Source organism: Astatotilapia calliptera, chromosome 11, assembly GCF_900246225.1.
Source record: "Astatotilapia calliptera chromosome 11, fAstCal1.2, whole genome shotgun sequence".
Lineage (NCBI taxonomy): Eukaryota > Metazoa > Chordata > Actinopteri > Cichliformes > Cichlidae > Astatotilapia > Astatotilapia calliptera.
In genome coordinates, this window is record NC_039312.1 from 29131950 (window position 1) to 29151988 (window position 20039).

A 20039-nucleotide genomic window follows, 5' to 3' on the forward strand; every position below is an offset into this window, starting at 1 on the left:
CAAACAAATTCAACATTCTACACAACATGTTGAGACGTTTTAGTTCTGAACCTCCCAAAACATAAAGATGAATATTTTAGAGGTAGTGCTCACTGAGAATGTAAAGGTGATAAAACACATTACATTTAACAGGTCTTATGCTGGGTTTTTGTGAGCCATAGACAGCAGGTGACTTCTTTCTTTACTGAAACTGTGAAATAAACTACATTTCTTCATAAATAATGTAATATTTATTTCAATAGAGAAGCTTATGGTGCCAGATTTTCGGGAATTATTATGGCTTTTTAGTTCCCGGTAATTCCCGCTAATGACAACTACAGGTATACTTCAGCATTAGTTAATACTTCTGTAACCTTTATCTCTGGCACAGAGAATACTTGCGTAAGAGAGCAGTGTAAACTCCTTAATCAAAAATGGCATTTGCCATAAATGTTTCAGTTGTAGCATTACAACAGGTGGAAATAAGTATGAATGAGCACATTTGGATATAAAGTGAATGCATGTAAACATGGCCTTAGAACCTGTTCCAACATCCATAAATCAAAACGGTGCCACCTCTGCACATCAACAGGAGACTTAATTTCCCCATACATAGAATTTAAAGTGCTTTTCATCTCATTTCTCATCATCACATGAGTTTCATGTTGACACCCCAAATCTCTCTTCTTTATCTAAAAAAACAAAACAAAAAACAAAACAAAAAAAAAAAAAACCCAATACTGGCTGCTGATGCTTCTGTAACCAAGCAAGAGATTGGAAAAAAAAAAGTATTACTGATAAAAAGGTCCATTAATAAATGTTCTTAATTACTTTCCCAACCTTTAAGCCTTACCTGTACAGATATGTGGCATGTCTAACAACAACAGTTTACGTTGCAAGACTGGCTAGAATGACATCTTACTGCCAAGTTGCAAAAGTAGAGTAACTGAGGTGACAGGCATGCTGGGATAGCTCCAAAAAAAAAAAAAAGAAAAAAAAGAAGAAGAAAAACCAAACTGTTTCATCCATCTGTGGGCACCTCATACATGGTATTGAAACATCACCATAATCAAAATACTCCTAGAAAAAGCTATGATAACAATACTGTGCAAATATTCAGATGTTATTATTTCATAAAAATATATATAGAGAAAAAAAAAAACATCAGAAACAACTGCAACAGACAAAACACACCAGAGACAGTCTGTTGATGCTGAGTGGACTTCATTTACAAGATGTAAAATGTCTTTTTTAAAAGCCTGTCAAAGGGTGATGTGCTGAGACAGAGTGGAGCTGGTTAAAAAGGGTGTCAAGCCTAACTGGCTCCAGATTGAAGGGGGGACAGAGAGGTGTACTGGGTGTGGTGTGGGTTTGCGGTCAGCTCAGAGGTGGACTTAAAGAATCTTCTGGAGGATGGCATTTGGGACTTCCAATGTCTCGTCCTTCACCAGAACTATGTCATAAGAGTCCAGATATTTGTCAAGTCGCTCTTCCACCTGCAAAGAGAGGCCACAGAGAAAAGGTCAGGAGACAGTTCATCTAATCAATCTTCAAGCAGCCACAGCACCTGCCTTCAGGGAAAGTGAACCTGACTAAGCAGTCTAAAAACCATGTTTCCAATTTTTTGGGGGTCAACTCTTAAGTATTCTGTGATTTACATTAAGACACTATTTATCCTCAAATCTGAAAAATGGCATGGACTTAGAATTGTTAGGGTTTTTTTTAAGGAGAAAAGGAATAAAGGCTAATTTCACTCTAATAATCTCTGGGTAATAATCTCTCAGTAAATAAATTAATAAAATTCAAAAGACAAATGTTTGCTGACAGTGTGCAATATTACAAAGTATAAGGGCTAGATGGCAGAAAGCCTTCAACATGGCATTTCCATAAACCCAGACAATGAGACACTGCTATTCTATTATTCCCTTACTGACCTCAAGTAGATGTAACATTGATAACACAGCCAACTCAATGTTCAGGGACATTTTTACTATGCTTAAGGATCTGTCTATGCATGTCATGGTTGTACCTTGTCATTGAGGAAGCCAATCTTTAAGATGTTCTCCGCATTGTTCACACCATCAGCCATGCTTAGGTCCCCCAGTGAGTCGCCCAGCAAGATGATGTTGGAGTACTCTTTGATTTGTTTGAAGTACTCTGAGTTCCGCAGGGCACCGTCGTGTTTGTTGTACACATGGATCAGCTCACCTTTAAATCCCTTCAAGATGCCCTGCGAAACAAGGAGACAATAAAAAAAATTCCATTCAGTTTTATTTACATAGCGCCAAATCTCAACAACGGTCACCTCAAAGTGCTTTATATTGTAAAGTAAAGACTCTACAATAATACAGAAAAACAATATTCAGACAAGCCCAGACAAGTGGAAAGAAAAACTCCCTTTTAACAGGAAGAAACATCCAGCAGAGCTTGTTCAGCCAATGTGCTTCTATTTCTCTACAGATTAACTGTAAACACCAGAATTAAGACTCAAAAATGAAGACTTTGTCTTTCATTAAACACTCACATTTTCATCAAAGTCCATGAAGTTGGAGACGACCTTGACGTTGGGGTGATACACTCCTGCCTGGCGCATGATTTCCTCTAGGACATCTCCTAGGCCAGCAGAGAAAATGAACACAGGCACATTGTGCTGCTGCAGGCGGTCAAAGAACTGCTCAAAGCCGTCTCTGAAACCAAAACACAGGCACAGTTTATCCTTTACACTGTGCTCAAACAGGATTCACATGTGTAATTCAGTTTCCTCCACATCTTCCTCTACGGTTACCTGAGGGCAACATCAGACTCTCTGACCACCTCTGGCAGCTTGTCCCTCTCTAACCGCTGCTCCACAAGCAGTCGGTGAGAATTGAAATACCTGTAAATATGCAAAAACAATCTTTTACTTTTAGTAAGATAGACCTCACAACTTAAGCAACACACAGCAGTAAAGTAATCGAGTGAATTTGTACAGTGTGCTGGTGTGTGCAAGACTCACCACTCCACCATAAACGGGTATTTCTCCTCCATGGTGAGTTGAGGGTCGATCTCAATGGGATAATATTTATTCTTCAGTGCTAGCAGCTTACTCCTGCACTCTTCTGTTACCAGTTTGCAGTTATCAATGATATCTGTGTAGAGTAAACAGAACGTATGATTCACACAGGGGAACTGCAATTTATGTTTACATTTCTTACACTGCAAAGTGCTGCATAATAAAAAGAAATGTCTTTTTTGTGTTTTACTTACTGTGACACGTTGGACAACGCTTGCCGTTAACTGAGAATTTGCTTAACGTCATGTCAAAGTCTGTGATTATCTGAAACAGTGAAGAACACTTTGTTTGCCAGAACCATAAAAGACCCTGAATCAGACACAAAAAGAAACAAAGGCCCTCAAAAGGAATGCCCTGGAGGTGATAACTGCCAACTGAAATCTTTTTTAGTTTAGGTGGTGTAAGACAATTAGGGAACCCAATAGCTAAACTGGTGACAAAGTCAATTTGGGCAAATGCCATTTTTCTGGGATACCTGAGTCAAGACTTCCTGTTCTCTGTGAAAGTTATGTTTACTTGTTATTTGTCTCAAAGTGGACTATTTTACCTTTATTCACAGCTAAAGCCCAGTGAAACCTGCTGGGCCAGTAAAACACAAGCTAACTGGTGATAACTGGAAAAATATTTTTCCATTTGCTGCAGCCTTACAAGCTTCTTCACCACCAGGTGGTGGTGTTTTACCAAAAGACACAGACAGGTTTAGTATAATGACAAACTGATGTTTTACCTGCAGTTTGGAAGCTCCTCCTTTGATGAGACCACAGATGATGTCCTCCACCTTCCCGTGGTCCTTCATGTGGACCGTGGTTTTCTCAAATTGAGGCATCTGGAGGGACAAAGAAGAGGAGAGACACGTTAGTGTGGGCTGACTTTTAAAAATTCCTTTAGTGTAGATTTGGGAAACGTTAATTTACCAACATAACCGTTTCAATTCTCAGATTCTTCAGCTTTAGAGATTTTTGAAAGGCTCTGGTTCTAATAAAAGCACCTCAGAGTAAACGTATCTGGTTAGACCTGCCTCCTCTTTTGGGTATAGAGAGAAGAATGAGGACACTGCAGAGAAGTTTGTGTGTTGAGAACTTTGGGCTGATTTTAACTGAAATTAATTACATTTGAAGCGTATCTGTCAAAGAGAGTGCCAAAGGAAATGGAGACATGTGCTGTCTTGAATGCACCTCCTACATGCACACGATACTCAAACTGAACTACAGTCACTGGCATTTTTATGCATCAACACCTCGAGCATATCTGAACACAGTGTTCCCTGATCCACATGCAGAGTTTGCGGGTCATGAAACAGCTGATGTGTGGAATCTGTCAGTGTTGTATAACGAACTCAAAGACACACAAACAGCTACAGTGACTCTCTGCAGAGAGTGGGTGAACTTCAACCTTTCTTGTAACTTAATCACATCGCCATGAGATCTGCCTAGTCAGACAAGACTGTCCTCAAAGCACCTCACCACCTCATAACTTTTCTTTGTGAGTTTTCGTTCCAAAGTACTGGTGATGATGAGCTTTTTATTATTTATTCGGTTTAATTTAATATTAATTCCTGCCTTTTAATTTGCTGACATTTCTAAATGTCACACACAGCAGGACAGCTCAGATCAGTTTGTGTACATTAGAGCTACAATATACCAGACAACCTTAGAATTTGGCTGAATCAAGGGGAAAAGAAATACTTTGCAAAGAAGTTGAGCATTCAGTTATAAATATAAAGATGTTTTGATCACTTTTTACAAGTTAGCAACAGTGTGGCTGGTGGTGTCTTTTCCTTGCGAGTCTGAGTTTGTGTGTGGGTCATGTCAATTTGCGGTCCCTGTGACATCTACTGTAGCAGGAAGTACCATAAAAGTGGTTATGAGTAGTCTGGCAGATGTTTATACGTCTGTTTCCGGATTTCTGTGGGGAGCTTTGTCAACACAGTAACACTGCAACTGAGCAGGAGCCAGCAATGAAACCTTAGAGGAGTGCAGTTGAGATAAAATATAGGTCATGTCATGATGCTTGTCATTTTTCTTGGTAATCTGTATCCATAACATGAACTGGCATGGCATTAGTTCAAGTGTTGTGTTGGGAGGAGCTAGTGTCAGAACAGCATAATGAACATGCTGATTTATAATTTATACCTTATTCCGGGGAAAAGTCACCAAGTAAAGTTTTGTTTTTTAATTTATATATAAATCAAATGATCGATTAATGATTCTCTACATGCATTTTCTCCCGTGTATCCATCTCATCATCCATTTAGAACGAGGGCTTGGTCTTGTTAGCCCAAATTAACTGCTCAAAGGTATTACCAAGATGGCTGCTAAATGGCAAGATGCTCTTAGGCACGCTCTAAGATATTCAGTGGGTTGAACCATAACTAAATGACATATTGCATGTCTCCTCACACTCCAGACGTTGAGGTACGAGGCAGTTTTTTCTTGAGTATAAACATGTTCCTACTAGTGCATGGTCACTAATAAGTATTTGCATATAAATGTTTGATCCCTCACATTCCAAACCCAACTGTATCTTTATACAGTCCAAATCATGGAGTCATTTTAATGCTTACGGTTTAAGGAATTATACAGGACAGGAAGGTTGAACGAATAATGGAGGAGATTTAAAACAAAAACAACCACTAACAACAGAAGCAACAGGAAAATGCATCACTTCAATAATTTTAGGGTTTTTCAGAGACTTAGTTTAAACACAGCCTGGGCCTCCACTGTGAATGCAGCTTTCACTGAAAATATATATAATTTAGTTTCATAGACCAACTAATAACAGACATAGTCTTGCAATTAGTCTCTAGTGGAGGACAGTCTTAAAGGTTGTTGGAAAGATGACCTCATGTGTTTGAGGGAATGAGTGTATTTGTGTAGAGATGTTAAATGACCTTGTGCAACAATTCAGCTTGAATAACACCCCACCCGTTATTTCACAAGTAAAGAATAGTTACGTTAAGCCAATAATAGGTGATCATCCATTTTTGGTTTTGCTCATTTGTGTTTTTGTGATGTCTCTTGTGCAGCACAGTTATGTGTTTGGGTCTCAACCAAACAAACAACCAGAGAAGGAAGAAGAACCAACTAAATGCACACAGACAACAGTTTCACCATTTCACAAACACCCCCACCCAACATAATTTACACTTACAGTAGAATTTGACTCGTTACCACTTCATAAATTACTCTGAATCTATAACACAACATTATGAACACAAAAACATTAAGAAGCTAAAATTGACCTTGTCTCATGTATTAACTACCCTAAAAAAGGCCTCATCCAGGAATCTAAGCATGGAAACAACTTATCCAATTTTACATCTGTTGAGTGACGACTATATTCTGGGTCACTGTTAAAAGGATAAGATTACATTTGTTTAAAAGAGATTTAATAGGCTGCCAGAGGGGTGACCTACTAAAAAGCACTCAGACTATGAAATGGCAGTTTATGGGTGTTTCCTTGATGGCAGTGACATCTAAACCTGTTTATTATGAAACGCTGCTTCACAGCTTACATGTTATGTGTCTAAGACTACTTAACGGTCATGATCTTCTTAGCAACAGCTGATTACAACATTACAAATCAACAAGTTTAGGAAATGTTCCAATTTCAGAATTGAAGCCAATGTTTTAAACATCAAAACTGCTAAATGCTTAGATTTAATTTTTTTGTGAACATTGACAGCAAGAATTTGTTGCACTTAATGAATTTTTGCAATGAATGTGTAACAAAACTGCATGCAGCCTGGAGTACAACCATTTGAAACAAACACCCCTCCGTCCCTTCCTCCCTCCTACACACACACACACACACACACCACACACACACACACACACACACACACACACCTACCTCCAGTTTGGCGTCTCAGCTAAAATGAGAGTGAAGAAAAGATTGTGTGTCTGCAGAGGCCTTATATATCTACAGCAACAGCAAGGGAGGGAGGGGTTTTTGCTCAAAATAGATTAGAAAACATAGGCCCTCCCCCTATACAGAAGGGCTCAAACACTAGAATACAGTGTCCCTGTCAACACACACAAACACACAAACAAAACTCATATAAACAGCTGTGAAATTGAGCCGGGGGAGGAAAAAAAGGAAACCTTTAAAATCAATGAGAATGGGTTGATGACTGCTGCTGAGCACACACATTTTTAAACACACAGCATACGGCCCTCCACGTGGAAACACACAAATGCAGCAAAATGCTTGACGATGCATTAAAAGTCACAGGGGTCAACATTCGGTGTGAGCATCGAGCTGCTTGGGCATTCAGTGGTCAGTCACGCATGAAAGATCAACTAATAGACGTGACTCAATGCAAGTTAACACATATATACATATTTTACGTATCTTATGCTCATCTTTCTGGAAATTCTCATATATATATATATATATATATATATATATATATATATATATATAGATCATGCAGATCTACACACATGTAGAAACATGCAAACTACACTGTCTTTACATTTCTGGATGCATCTGAACACGTCCAACATTCTTTTTGAAATGTATGCACACAAACTGGTACTCTGGCTGAACAAGTTCTTGCATTAAAGTCAACTCCTAGATAACTTTTCTCATATCAGTTGCAATCATGCAACTAATATGCAATTTATTTCATCAATAAAATGTCTGTTCAGTGGAGCTATCACTAAAAATCCATCACTGGCCTTGGTATTCAGTTGAGAAACCTGCAGTTTGTGATGGATAACATTCAGAAACCTGGTCAGCTGTCACATGTTTGTCATATTTTTGTCAACAACTCCAAGTTAAGAAGCTAAGAAGCAAAGAAACTAATGCTAAGTGATTCGATGACTATATAAAATTACAAGTTGAGCGTTTAGAATTGAGCTTTAAAGGCAGTGTCATTTTAATTGTTTAAGGGCAACTGTTATTCTGAACTGGCGCTATATCAAAAAGAAAAATTTAATTGAATTTTCTGCCAGTTATCACATCTTGCGTGCACCAAGGATCACAAAGCATGGGGAAAAACAGCATTGGATTGGTGAAGGTATTATCACCATATAGTCTGCATACATGAAACTCAATGACATATCTAAGTTTCCTTGAAGCTCATAATCTGGAGGGACCTTAAGTCTGTTTACAGCTCTCATGAAGTGGGTGCAGCCTCTAAGAACTCTGTTATCAGCATTTCAGAGAACATAAAAGGGAACGTTGCATAACAACATTTGGACCTTTGTGCGACACTGACACGATGCCACAGGCTTGATTTTCGCTGAACAAGGCTTGGTTCCCTGCTGTCTGTGCTGCTGGTGTTGTTGCTATAAGATGGCAGAGTCTTCTTTTCTGATCATCTCGACTCCCTCGCATACCACAACACCCAAAAATTAGGTCAACTATCTCCGGTTACATCTCACCCCTATAACAGGTCCCTGCAGCACGAGCCTCACAGAGACACAGCACCAACAGCTGCCTCACGGCTTTATAAGAAAAGGCCCAGTGACTGTTTGGTGTAGTTGTGTGGCAGGATAATACTGTTTCTGTTCTAACACACTTTGATTTAACTCTGCCTTTGCGTATTTTGGTTGCACAAACCAAGTGACAAAAAGCCAGTGGAAATCTGTGCCATTACCTTTAGTTTGAAATGTGCAATTTCACACTTCCCAAAATGCAAACCTTCAACTAACATCCATCCTTGCACCATCAAGCCCCTTCTAATCAGATTCACAGCTCCAGGGGATAAAACAATGGCAGGCTCTGATATTTTTAGGCATACACTGGGATTATTGTCTTATCCATGCAGATCATATGATATTAGAATGCTATCCTGAGCCATGCACTGCACAAAGGTTTCAGTACTTCAGTTTCAGGTTTGTTTAATTTCACTGATTTAATCTGTGTTTGTTTAGAAAATATTGCATATTTGCATGTGGCCATACAGACCCAGAAGCATTTTTAAATATCAAAATTAACACAGCTAGCCCCCCCATAGCCTTGGAGAGACAGCACACCCACCCAAGATGCTGCATGAAATAAATAAATACAAAAAATAACAATACGTTATTGTAAGATCAGCCAAGCACCCCAAAAAGCAGTCAACTTCACGGAAATGATCAGGCTAACAAAAACATCTGATCTTTCAATTAAATCTTGACTTCTCAAATAGGCAAATGATGGATGAGCACCTCGCTTTTAAAAAAAACCACAGACTTTCAATCCCCTGTTAGGAGTAGATGTTGAGTCTGAACAGGTTAGGTTCAGGATGCTGTGACCTAATCCTGGCATGACTAGGTCAAAGTTCATTAAGGATTAAATGCACAGCCTGACTGAATGTAACCCCCTAATGTTCATGCACTAGGATTTCATCACCTGTAAACGCAACCTAAAAATTGAGTGATCTCTAATTAGAAATAAGGAAATTTCCATGGTATCCAAGCTGATATCCCACATTAATCCAATCTTTACTACTTTTATGACAAACTCGAAACATGTTTTTGATAGCAATACCAGCCTGGGTATGATTAACGTGTGACATGGTGCCAGCTTTAAGGAAACCCTTTAGTGTCCCATTACCACACCCACACTGGGAGCTGCTATGGCTGTCAGCATGATGGCAATCTGTTCCTAATGATAACAAAGTTTGTTCAGTAGAATAAGTGCCTGCCAACCTGCTGAGAGACTGAATGCCAAGAGCAGCCTTAAAACTGACAAACCAAAACTGCCTTTTTTGTCTTAACAATTTCTTCTTATGCAAATCTAATAACTGAAAGTGTAACACATGTTTTCATTCATTCAACATAGCACCTTAGTCTCAACTTACCTCTCTCCCTGTTGTTTTCTTTTTCAAGATAATAATTAAGTCTATGTACGTATCCAGCAGTGCTATCCAAACTGTCACACTTTAATACCAACAGATAGTCTGCAAATATAACACATAATAGTAACACCTGTATAACACCTTATATATTTATAAACCCTTCAATGCTCTGCTAACAACCAGCTGTAGCATGTTCAGCTTTTTGTATAGGTTGCCTTGTTAAAAGTATACCCAATTCAGCCAGTCACTTGAGTTACATTTTCTTTACAACAGTGTATTCATCATTAAAGCCTATATATTTCCAAACAGTTTAGTTGTTTTGTTCACATTTTTCTCTGCAGAACTACATTATAGAGTACATTTTTAAAAAAAAATCCTAGCATATATACATATATACAGTAAGGTTTGGCAGAGATGGAGAAGGGAAAATTTACACTGTTGTGCTCTCTAGTGGTCACAACAGTTAAACACAGTCCAGCAAGCTCCTTCACCTAAAAGACCAGTGTGTAAGTTTTGGTGGCATCCAGCGGTGACAGTGCAAATTGCAACTAAATAAACACCACTTGCCTCAAACTCTTCTTTTTTACTACATTTGCAAAATGAAAGGTTCTACAATCAGAGTTCCATAAAGTGCAGCAAACTGCAGCACTTGGAAACGTATATACACAGCTACAAATGCCTGCTGAATATGATGTTAGAAACCTAGAAATGACTGTCATTCATTTAAATGTTTTGTTCATATAATCAGCTATCAAGGCCATTAAGACAACACAGTAAGTGTAATCAGTATCATCATGTAGATAAAAAGAGGAGGACAGACAACTAGGCAACTTCCAAAAGAATGCACGTTTCTCCCTCTGCATTTAGTAATGCAATTAGTCAACTGGAAAAGCAAATAAATGCTCACATAAAAATACAGTACTTCTAACAGCCGATGACAGAGAGAAGAGCTCTTTACAGATAACACTCTGCTTCTGTCGCACTCTTGCCTCCGTAATTGTTTTCATTTTATTTATATGGGATGTTTTCCTCCATAGTTGCAAATTGAAAAGGTTCAACATAATATACAATTCTCTCAGAACAGGGTTCTGACATCACTATCCGCTTCAATGTAAACAGTGAAAGCCTATGGATAAGAGGACTAACTTTTTTTCTTTTCTTTTTTTTTTACAAAATCTAAGATGTCTATAGTGTAACTTAAAATCAGATTTAAACTTCTGCTGTCTGTTAATACAACACATATTTATGCTAAAGTCAGTAAATATTAACGAGATACTCACTTGATACCACTGAGGACAACACTACGAAAACTCAATTCCCAGATGCATTAACAACTACTCAGTTTCATGTCTCATCTAGTACTATCCTGTCAGGGATGAACACTGATATCTCTCATTTATGTTCATTCTATAACATCAGATTACTATGATGCATTTAACAGATTTAATTTCCCAAACTGACATTTCCACACAGGCGTACAGCAGTCAAGGAACAAACTGGAACAATGAAAAGAATAAATTCAAACATGTGAAATGAGGAGCGTATCAGCAAAGAGAAATTAAAGTTTTTGGACACCATTTCTCAAATGGAAACACCCACCAAAAGAAGCCATGTTGAAAAAATAAATAATCGTGCTACTGAATTAATTTATGTGCACTTGATATGTGCAAGGGATGAACTTTGCTATGACGCGGAGGCAAATCCCACTAGTGGAACTGATTACAGCCACAGAATCAGCAATTTGAAACAACAACAATGCAGATGTGGAAGTAGAGTAACTGCGGACAAAAGTTTTGGCCTGTCTCAGCAATGCAAAGCCCCCAGTTTCCAACATCAGCATGGAGGAGAGGAAGGCACTCCCATCACTTAGTAATTGCAACAGAATTATCATCCTTCCGGCAGACAAGGGTAGGTGCACAGTTTTGCAGAAAACCAGAAAGACAATCATGAGAAAATTTTTGTCTAAGCTTAGTAGCAAAAATACTTGATGAGCCCCTGAAATGAAATGCAGGTAGTGGTTAGATGAAGATAATAGATTGTCTGAAGCAGTTAGAATAAGACAATGCTACTGACCACATACCACAGGCTATTCCCAGGGGAAACTACACCAAGTCTGTATGGTTTACTGAAGATACATAAACAAGGTGTACCTTTTAGAGATGGCACGATACCACTTTTTTTATGTCAGATACCGATACCAATATCATAAATTTGGATATCTGTCGATACCGATATGAATCCAATATAGTGTGTTTTTAACCAATAAAACTGTTTTTTAAATATCTTGCTGCATTTTGTATAGGTTCAAACTCAAGTTAAAAAAAAAACCCCACTAAAGCTATTCTGTTTTATCTGTATGCAAAAAATACACTGCAACTTCACTTCAACAATACTGATCAATCTAATAAACTTAAACCTACTCCATCCTCCCTATTCTGGTATTTTAAAGAGTAAGCAACCTAACTAATAGGGTTGCAAACTCCCAGCAAAAATAAATAAATAAAAAATAGTGAACCACCCCCTCCCTCCACCTCATGATGCTTAATCGACGTAATCAACTTTAATTTGATGCAGTGTGAAAAAAATGCACAGAAATCAATTATTTTTCAAGAAATATTAAATAGATTCAACAGCTTTCTTCAACAGAAGTGCAGACTGCAAAGATCGTACCTTTCCAAAGGAAAAAGTACTATAGCTTACTAGGGTATATTAGACTTAACAGTTACTATATACAGTAATGGACTTCTATAAATTTTACATCAGATTAAAACTTTGGGTGTAAGATTCAGATAATTATTTATTAAAAGCTAGACATTTTAAATGAGAATAAGAAAGAAAAGTATGTCTTTGTGCCCCCTTTTCGCTGTTAATGCCCTATCGGCCCCCCTGGCTAAACATTGCTAGACCCACCCCTGCACAGTTACCAGCCATCAACTACGTAGAAAAGGATCCTGGTGTAGAAAGTAATATTAAATAAATTCTAACAACAGCTTATCAAGCTTAAATGTGCTGCTGTTGTTCAGCCGCTGGCTCCCTCTTTCTGGCGCGAAGTGTGCAATAAACAAACAAGAGAGACGGACTCGCGACAGAAAAGCCGATCATTAATCAGTTTCATGATTGAAGTAGCAACAGGAGAGGGAGGGAGAGAGAAGAGGCAGTCGCTCCATATATCGGTTGTTAAGCTTAACGCTGTAATGCTTTACAAACATTCAGAGATGAACTGACACACTTGCTTTACTTCTCTCTGGGGGAACTTCCTCAGAGATGAAATGCCGGTTTGGTAGCGAGGCTACAAATACTCAACCAGACCGCTGATAGAGCAGCTGTGGCGTGCCCTATCACGTGACACATACTGCTCCGACTGCTACGGTTATGAGCTGCTGAGTTAAGCCATGTCGCAAGTTTTGTGAGGTGCTTTTTTGATATTTAATGGATCGGATTAAATTTTTTATTTTTCACCGATATCCGATCCAGTAATTTAGGTCAGTATCGGACCGATATCGATACGTAATATCGGATCGGTCCATCTCTAGTACCTTTAAGACCAATTGTCCGTATGAGCAACTCAGTCTCCTATAACATCTCAAAGTTTCTGGCTTCGATCTTTAATTCGATGTGGCGTTTAGGCAGCTCTAAACACAACATCCAGAACACTTTGAATTTCGTTGAGAAGGTGAGAGATGTCATTATGGAGGCAGATGATCAACGGTCATGACAATTTACATATTAATGATCATTAAACTGTCCATTGACACGTTTTTCTTCAGTACACTATGAGAGCTTCATACAAAGCAGACAGGCCATTGTTGCAAGACAAAGCACATAAAAAGGAACTATGACTCAATGACAGGAGGATACCTGCTATGAAAATTACTATCAGCAAAACTGTAAATCTTTATCTGCAGCCACAGCATTTGACTGCTGCTACAGCCACTTCAGAATGTGAATGTGCCAACTGAATTCCAGGGGAGTCTTTCTAGTAAATTAGGTTATAAGTGTGTGAATGTTTTGGATAGAAGCTGTATACAAACAGCTTTGACTAACACAAAATAATGGCTCAGTTGGTGTTATATTACATATTACAGTACTTCTGGATATAATCTAGCATGAAAGCTTGTTTAATATGTATTTTTCAATGACAAAATATTGTAAATCTCACATTCTTTGCTGCACCAACTACCAAATGTCAAACTATGTATCTGTAGAATACATTATAAAAACACAGTTAAAGGTAAAGATATATTTTTAAAAAAAAATGAAAGAGAAATATGTTGTGTGTGGTAAAGGTTTTCCTAATGTTGGACAGCATACTGCATACCCAGGATTTTCCCTGCCTCAGTATTATTTTTTAGGAAGTCTTTCAGGAGGTGGTTTGAAAAATGTTTTATTAGATTGCTGTTTAGTTTTGGAAGGCAATCTAAAAGTTCTTTGGTGGTTGACACCAACTTTGGATGGCATGTTTTTTTTTTCCTAAAATAAAAGATGTACATACCTCAGTGTGAACAAACTAAAATAAATATCTAAATTATCAGTGTGTTTGTTTTATATAATGGCTCTTACATAACAACAAAGTTACGTGCTGCTGTTTCCCACCTTTTTAACAACACAGGCATATGACTTTTCCCCGCACATTTCTTACCTTCATTTTTGTGTCAACTGTTAATGTTTTAGCAGACCATTCTGATTCCTGCTAGAATGGTTAGAGAGCTGGACCCAGAGTCCTACCTGCACTCCTGATGATTGCATAACCTGTAGTAGACAGTAGCACTCAGCATTTTTCTAATGTTGAAAGAGCTGCAGAGCATCACTGACACAGAGGCTCAGCTGTCACTGCATAAAAGTGGCTCCTGCTCTTTCTGTGGGAGAAAAGCTGCCCGGTGACCTCTAAACAGCTGCTGTTTTAAGGAACTGTCGCGCACGCGTACAGCATCGTGTAGGCCCATTAATGTCAAGAAAACAGAGCAGAGCGTCCCATATCCGGCCGAAAATTTCTGAACGCATGCTCCAACCTCCTGTGAGTGTTTCAGTGGACAAAATACAATGTCATAACAAGTTTGGTTTTTTTTTACTACATAAACACATTAAACAACTCGCTCGTCTTGGAATAAAGACGGAATAGCTATTATGAAAAAAGTGCACCTTTACTTTGAAGCCCTTGCTCCTTCCCTTCCTGTTTCTTACCGCTCTTGATAAAACTAAATTGTCTACTTGTACTAACCATTTCTATGATCCTAGTTTTCTTTCCAGCTCGCTTCTTTTTGGCGACGATGTACTGGGCAAGAACCACGCCGCCGAACAAAGCACACACACTGGCGCTGGCCGCGGCTCCGACCTTCACCACGGCCGTCCTGTCCATGACGGTCCGCCGTTTTCTCACCGACCTGCCCGCCGACCGATCAGTGCCGTCCTTCCTCCTATCAACAGACGTCTGCCTTCTGGTGCAATCACGCAATCAAAGATCGTCTATACAGAATGTGACCCGTTACTATGGGGGCAAAATGTGTGTGATTTTTATAAGAAACTAATTCAAACAAGAACTTAATTTGCCGGTTGCTAAGCCGCACCAGATAAGCTAGCAAAATTGCTACATCCAAATCTTTCTAAACTTACTCTCCAAAAGTTGATTCTGTTCATCTGGACGTAGCGTTTTGTGGGAGAAACGTTTCGTCACTAATCCAAGTGACTTCTTCAGTCGCAGCTGACTGCAGGTTTCTAACAATGACTGTATAAAACATGGACGACGCGACAGCTCCCCAAAAATGAAGCCAAAACGTCTCTATCGCCCCCTGGTGTCTGGCTGCAGTATAGGTCATAAACCCCGCCTTCTCCATGTTAGCAGATGGGACTGGGGTCAGACTAAAATAAACCTATTCTCCTCAGATAATTTTTTTCCAAAGATTCTTTCTTTTGTTATCAATAGTTCTCATCACGCTGATTGATGTTCAAGGGGTCTCCTCTCCCATAAGTTTGATTCTAATTCCAACCGCGGTGATGTTAAATAGGGGTGAAACATCATCAAAATAGCTTTGAATGGCAGCTGCAGTCACGGAGAAACTCTGCTATTCCCGAACAGAGATACAGTTTCTCTGTTCGGGAATAGCAGATAGAGCGTAGGCTCTGAGTCGAGGGCGAGCGTTTACGCTACGAAAACACGACCGAGTGTTTTAACCTGACAGCCTGAGGTGTTCTTTAGTAAAGTGACCGACAGAAGGACACGAGGCCCTGCTGCACTTTTTCGGTAAGTTAAACGTGTTTGTTAGTGGTGTGCGGATCGATATTGAAATATCGATTGTTCCGATCCCAGTAATTTATGTTCTAGAATCGATTCTCATATTAAAATATCGATATTTTAGTACTTTGGGGTAAATTTGTAGTTTTTCATTAACAGGAACACTGTGGAAAGAAACTATATCATTCGGATCATCTAAATTGGAAGAAACTACTTCCTCTTATGCCTTTCATTGTCATATACGAAATACGGCTGTATAAATGTGTTGCAGCCCCTGGCCAGTGTTGCCAACTCCTCAGTAAGGAAAATCGCTATTGGCTATGCTAAAAGTCTCTAGAAGTTGCTAAACGACGTCATCGCCTAATTTGCATAATTGGTCATGCTAATATCATTGTAACCCACGTTGTAGGAGAGAAAAGAAGAAGAGACATAAAGTGAGTTTTAAAAAAAAACGTCCTAAATGCATTTAGAATTTATTTAGAATTACAAATTATTATTTTTTCTTTTTTTTAGCGATTATCATTTTTTGTAGTAGTTTTAAACCTTGTGATCCACAAAACAACATAACAGTAAAAGAAGAACTGATTGCGTTACAGTCAGTGCGGGAGCAGAGGCTTCACTTATACGCGATTCATTTGCAGTTTGGACGCATAGGTGGGAACATTTCCTGCCCTGATAGCAGCTGGGGGAGGACTATCCTCTGCCCGTGAGCGCTTTGGCACGGGCGAGGTGCCCACAGCAGCACCCGCTGCTTGTTGAGAAGAGCAATATGCGCTTTCACGTCAAAAAGTTGTCGTAAATAAGTCTCCAATAACACCAGAAAAAGTCACCAGATTTGTCGCTAGTCGCTTTTTAGAAAAAAAAAATTGCTAAGGGGCTCTGAAAACTCGCTAAATATAGTGACAAAGTCACTAAGTTGGCAACACTGCACCTGGCGTGCGCACTTACAACAATGGCTAAGCGTAAACATGTCATGTGTGGACATATTTTACCTCCACAAACAGCCAAGACGCGGCTTGCGATACATGTGGCAAGACAGTGAGGTGTTGTGGCAACACCACTAACCCTCGTCAAACACCTCAGAGTAAATCATATCACAGAATATGATGAGCTTATGTTGAGGCGAACTGAAGAGGAGGAGAGGGACAGGTGCTGCTAGGGCAAGACAGACGTCTCTCACGGAGTCCTTTAGTGCTGCAGGCAGGCAACATGCTCAAATAGCACACAACTTCAGGTTTTTTATTTCTATATGATTATTCTGCATCATTAAGCAATAAGAACAAGTAGTCTGATGTCCTGTAATCATTGTGAAGCTATATTATTATTACAATTACAATTACATAATGCAATTCTATATTGTATTATGAAATACAATGAAACATTAAGTTTTTGTACAGAGTATCGGTATCGGATCAGTATTGTCGATACCACCCTGGATTTTACTTGGTATCGGATCAGAAAGGAAATCAGTAGTATCGCACATCACTAGTGTTTGTAAGCTAATCCGTAACTACCCTCCTTAGCTCGGTCCTGAGACCTAGCTAGCTAAGATGAGGACTCGGCTGTCAGGGTTCGTTTAGCTAACCCGTGCAAGTGAATGAATTTACACCGACTAAAGAAATCAAGAGAAATGCTCCAGGCTACTCAGTCACTAATTACTGTTACTGTACTTTTATTACAAGTATTATACTGTAAAAGCAACAGGCTGCATCCTGCTTCAGCTCCTGTGCAGAGCTGAATATTAAATATGTGCAAACAACAGCATGTTTTCAGTCTCTTGCCACATGTGTAAAGACAGTAACTTTTTTTAAAAAAAAAAAAGCTTGTACCTTGTAGCTCCTCATTAATCAGGAACTATGGATTAAAGTACTGTAGTGTACTGTAATACTGAAAAAAATGTAAGAGAAGAACTTCAGATCCTGAGTGTGTGAGGACAGAAGAATCAGCTTTATTTCAATTTTGAGGGATAAAATTTATATTTGAGTTTGATGGTTCTGTTCTCTTTGTGATTACAGGAGCTGCCCTCAGATTCAGACCTCAGCACCACCCAGTGACAGCAGACAGATCATCCAACATGTTCACATGTTAACTGCAAAATGAACTGATGAAAACTGTACAAAGGTTAAAGTACCACATGTGCTGTAGTGAAAGCTGCAGCTGTTTTATTGATAAAGTTAAAGGCAAAAAAACAAAAGGATTAATCACCCATGTAACTGTGTCACTATATTTCAGCATTAACAGGACCTCAGTTTGGCGTTTCACAAAGCTGCTGATCTCAGACCAGCACAGCTTCCGTTTTAAACACTTGATGTACTCAGCTGCATGAAGAGCACGTTTGAGTTTCTCTAACACAATTAAATAAAACCTGATGAAGGTCAAAGGTCGTCACTTGTACGTTGAACTACAAACTTGTGATCTGGAATTCTTTCAGTTTTTTGCAGATAGTGTGTTATTTACCATAAAGTGATGCAAAGTTATTCATACCAGAGTAACCACAGAGGATCATATATTTTTAAATATACAACTTTCTACAGGACTGAATATAATATCTTTATGTAAAAGTCCAGAGCCTCTGGGGAGTATCCAAGTATTTATAACATTACACAAACCAAAGGTCTCCATCACAGTGTTGATGAAATGCTGGGTTTATCCATCTCCTGGGGCGGGCCTACGGAGGAGTGCTGAAGATTTCCCTGTGAGGGAGCTGCTGGTGAAGATCATGAGTCCTGCTTGATTAATGCGATGAGCTTCAGTGTTCCTGGTGTTTCTTAAATGATGCTTTTTTTGAGTGGGTCAACAGAACTTCTGGCACAGGACAGCTGTGATGAAAGAAAGGGAAGAAGTTTCTCCAAACCTCTGGACCCAGAAACCCAGCTTGGTCCTGATGGTCTCCCTCACTAGTTTCTCTCCAGGGTGAATCTAGCTGTTATATATAATATGGATTATTATTAAATGAAAAGAACAAATTAGACTACACTAATGAAACCTTATGCTGCTGTTTTTAAAGTTTCCATGTTACCAGGCTGGAGAGATTTAAACAGTTTTAGATCCATTACACTCACAGTCTTAAATGTTAAAATCTCAAAGGACAGCATTATATTTTTGATATTAACAGTAACTCTGGGCTTCTGTGGAGTGTGTAGCTGATCTCATCGCTATCTAAAAATGGATAAAAAAAAAAACCCTAAGAAGTGCTGAATCCTTCAATAACACAGACTATTAGAGTAACAGGTGTGTAGCATCGCTAACTAGCTAGCAACAAGCCTCCAACACAGTGCATATGCTAGCGGCTCGTCTAGCAAACGAATTAACAACAGAGCGATTTTAGAACTATAAGATGATAAGCTGTGTCTTTTTTTTTTTTTTTTATAACAGTGACATGCTTGTATTTACCTTAATTAAACAAGTCGTCAGTCGCGGTAAACCAGCAAAAAACTCGAGCCGCCGGGCTACGTAAAAAGTATAGAGGGGCGTGTTTGCGGTCACGTCCAGCGGGTATGTGGGCGGGAGTGTTACACAGTCGCTCCGCCTCAAGTCACTACTGCACAGACTCTGGCTGTATCCCAATTCAGGGTCTGCAGCCTTAAAGTACGCATTTCAAGGCCGATTACGTCACAGCGGCGCGCCGAAGGCTGTCCCAATTCAAAGGCTGCTCGAAATGCGGCCCTGAAATGCGTCCTTCATTTCCCTGAATTTTAAGGCTGTGGCAGTGTAGACTTCGTGGCCCAACATATCCCAGAATGCATAGCGCGGCGGTGGGTGTGGATAATTTTGCCGAAAAAAAACGGCGGATGAGGGGCGGCCGAAGAGTAAACTTTAAGTACTGAATATTATGTCACTTATTTATGTGCAAATGTTTAATAACGAAGAACATTAAAACATTACTGTTGGCCACATGTCGGCAAAGTTATGTGACATTAGTGACGTTTGTACTAACTTGGTTTTAAAGCCTTTACTTTAAAATATACGCCGTTCAATAGCTGAGCTTA

General features: G+C 39.1%; 1 protein-coding gene across 3 annotated transcripts; it reads right to left on the reverse strand.

Moving 5' to 3' along the window:
- Positions 1–1186: 1186 nt before the first annotated feature.
- On the reverse strand, positions 1187–15452 carry nt5c3a (5'-nucleotidase, cytosolic IIIA). 3 transcript variants are annotated; one of them, XM_026184967.1, is made up of 8 exons: positions 15432–15452; positions 3759–3857; positions 3226–3295; positions 2975–3107; positions 2765–2854; positions 2504–2666; positions 2009–2209; positions 1187–1475 (listed from the first exon to the last, which is right to left on the reverse strand). In XM_026184967.1, exons 2-8 carry the CDS (start codon positions 3855–3857, stop codon positions 1374–1376), a joined length of 858 nt encoding a protein of 285 aa, XP_026040752.1. In that variant the 5' UTR covers positions 15432–15452; the 3' UTR covers positions 1187–1373. The 3 variants fall into 3 exon arrangements, with proteins under 3 accessions (XP_026040752.1, XP_026040750.1, XP_026040751.1); XM_026184965.1 differs by lacking the exon at positions 15432–15452 and adding an exon at positions 15040–15422; XM_026184966.1 differs by lacking the exon at positions 15432–15452 and adding an exon at positions 6884–6955.
- Between the last annotated feature and the right edge of the window lie 4587 nt (positions 15453–20039).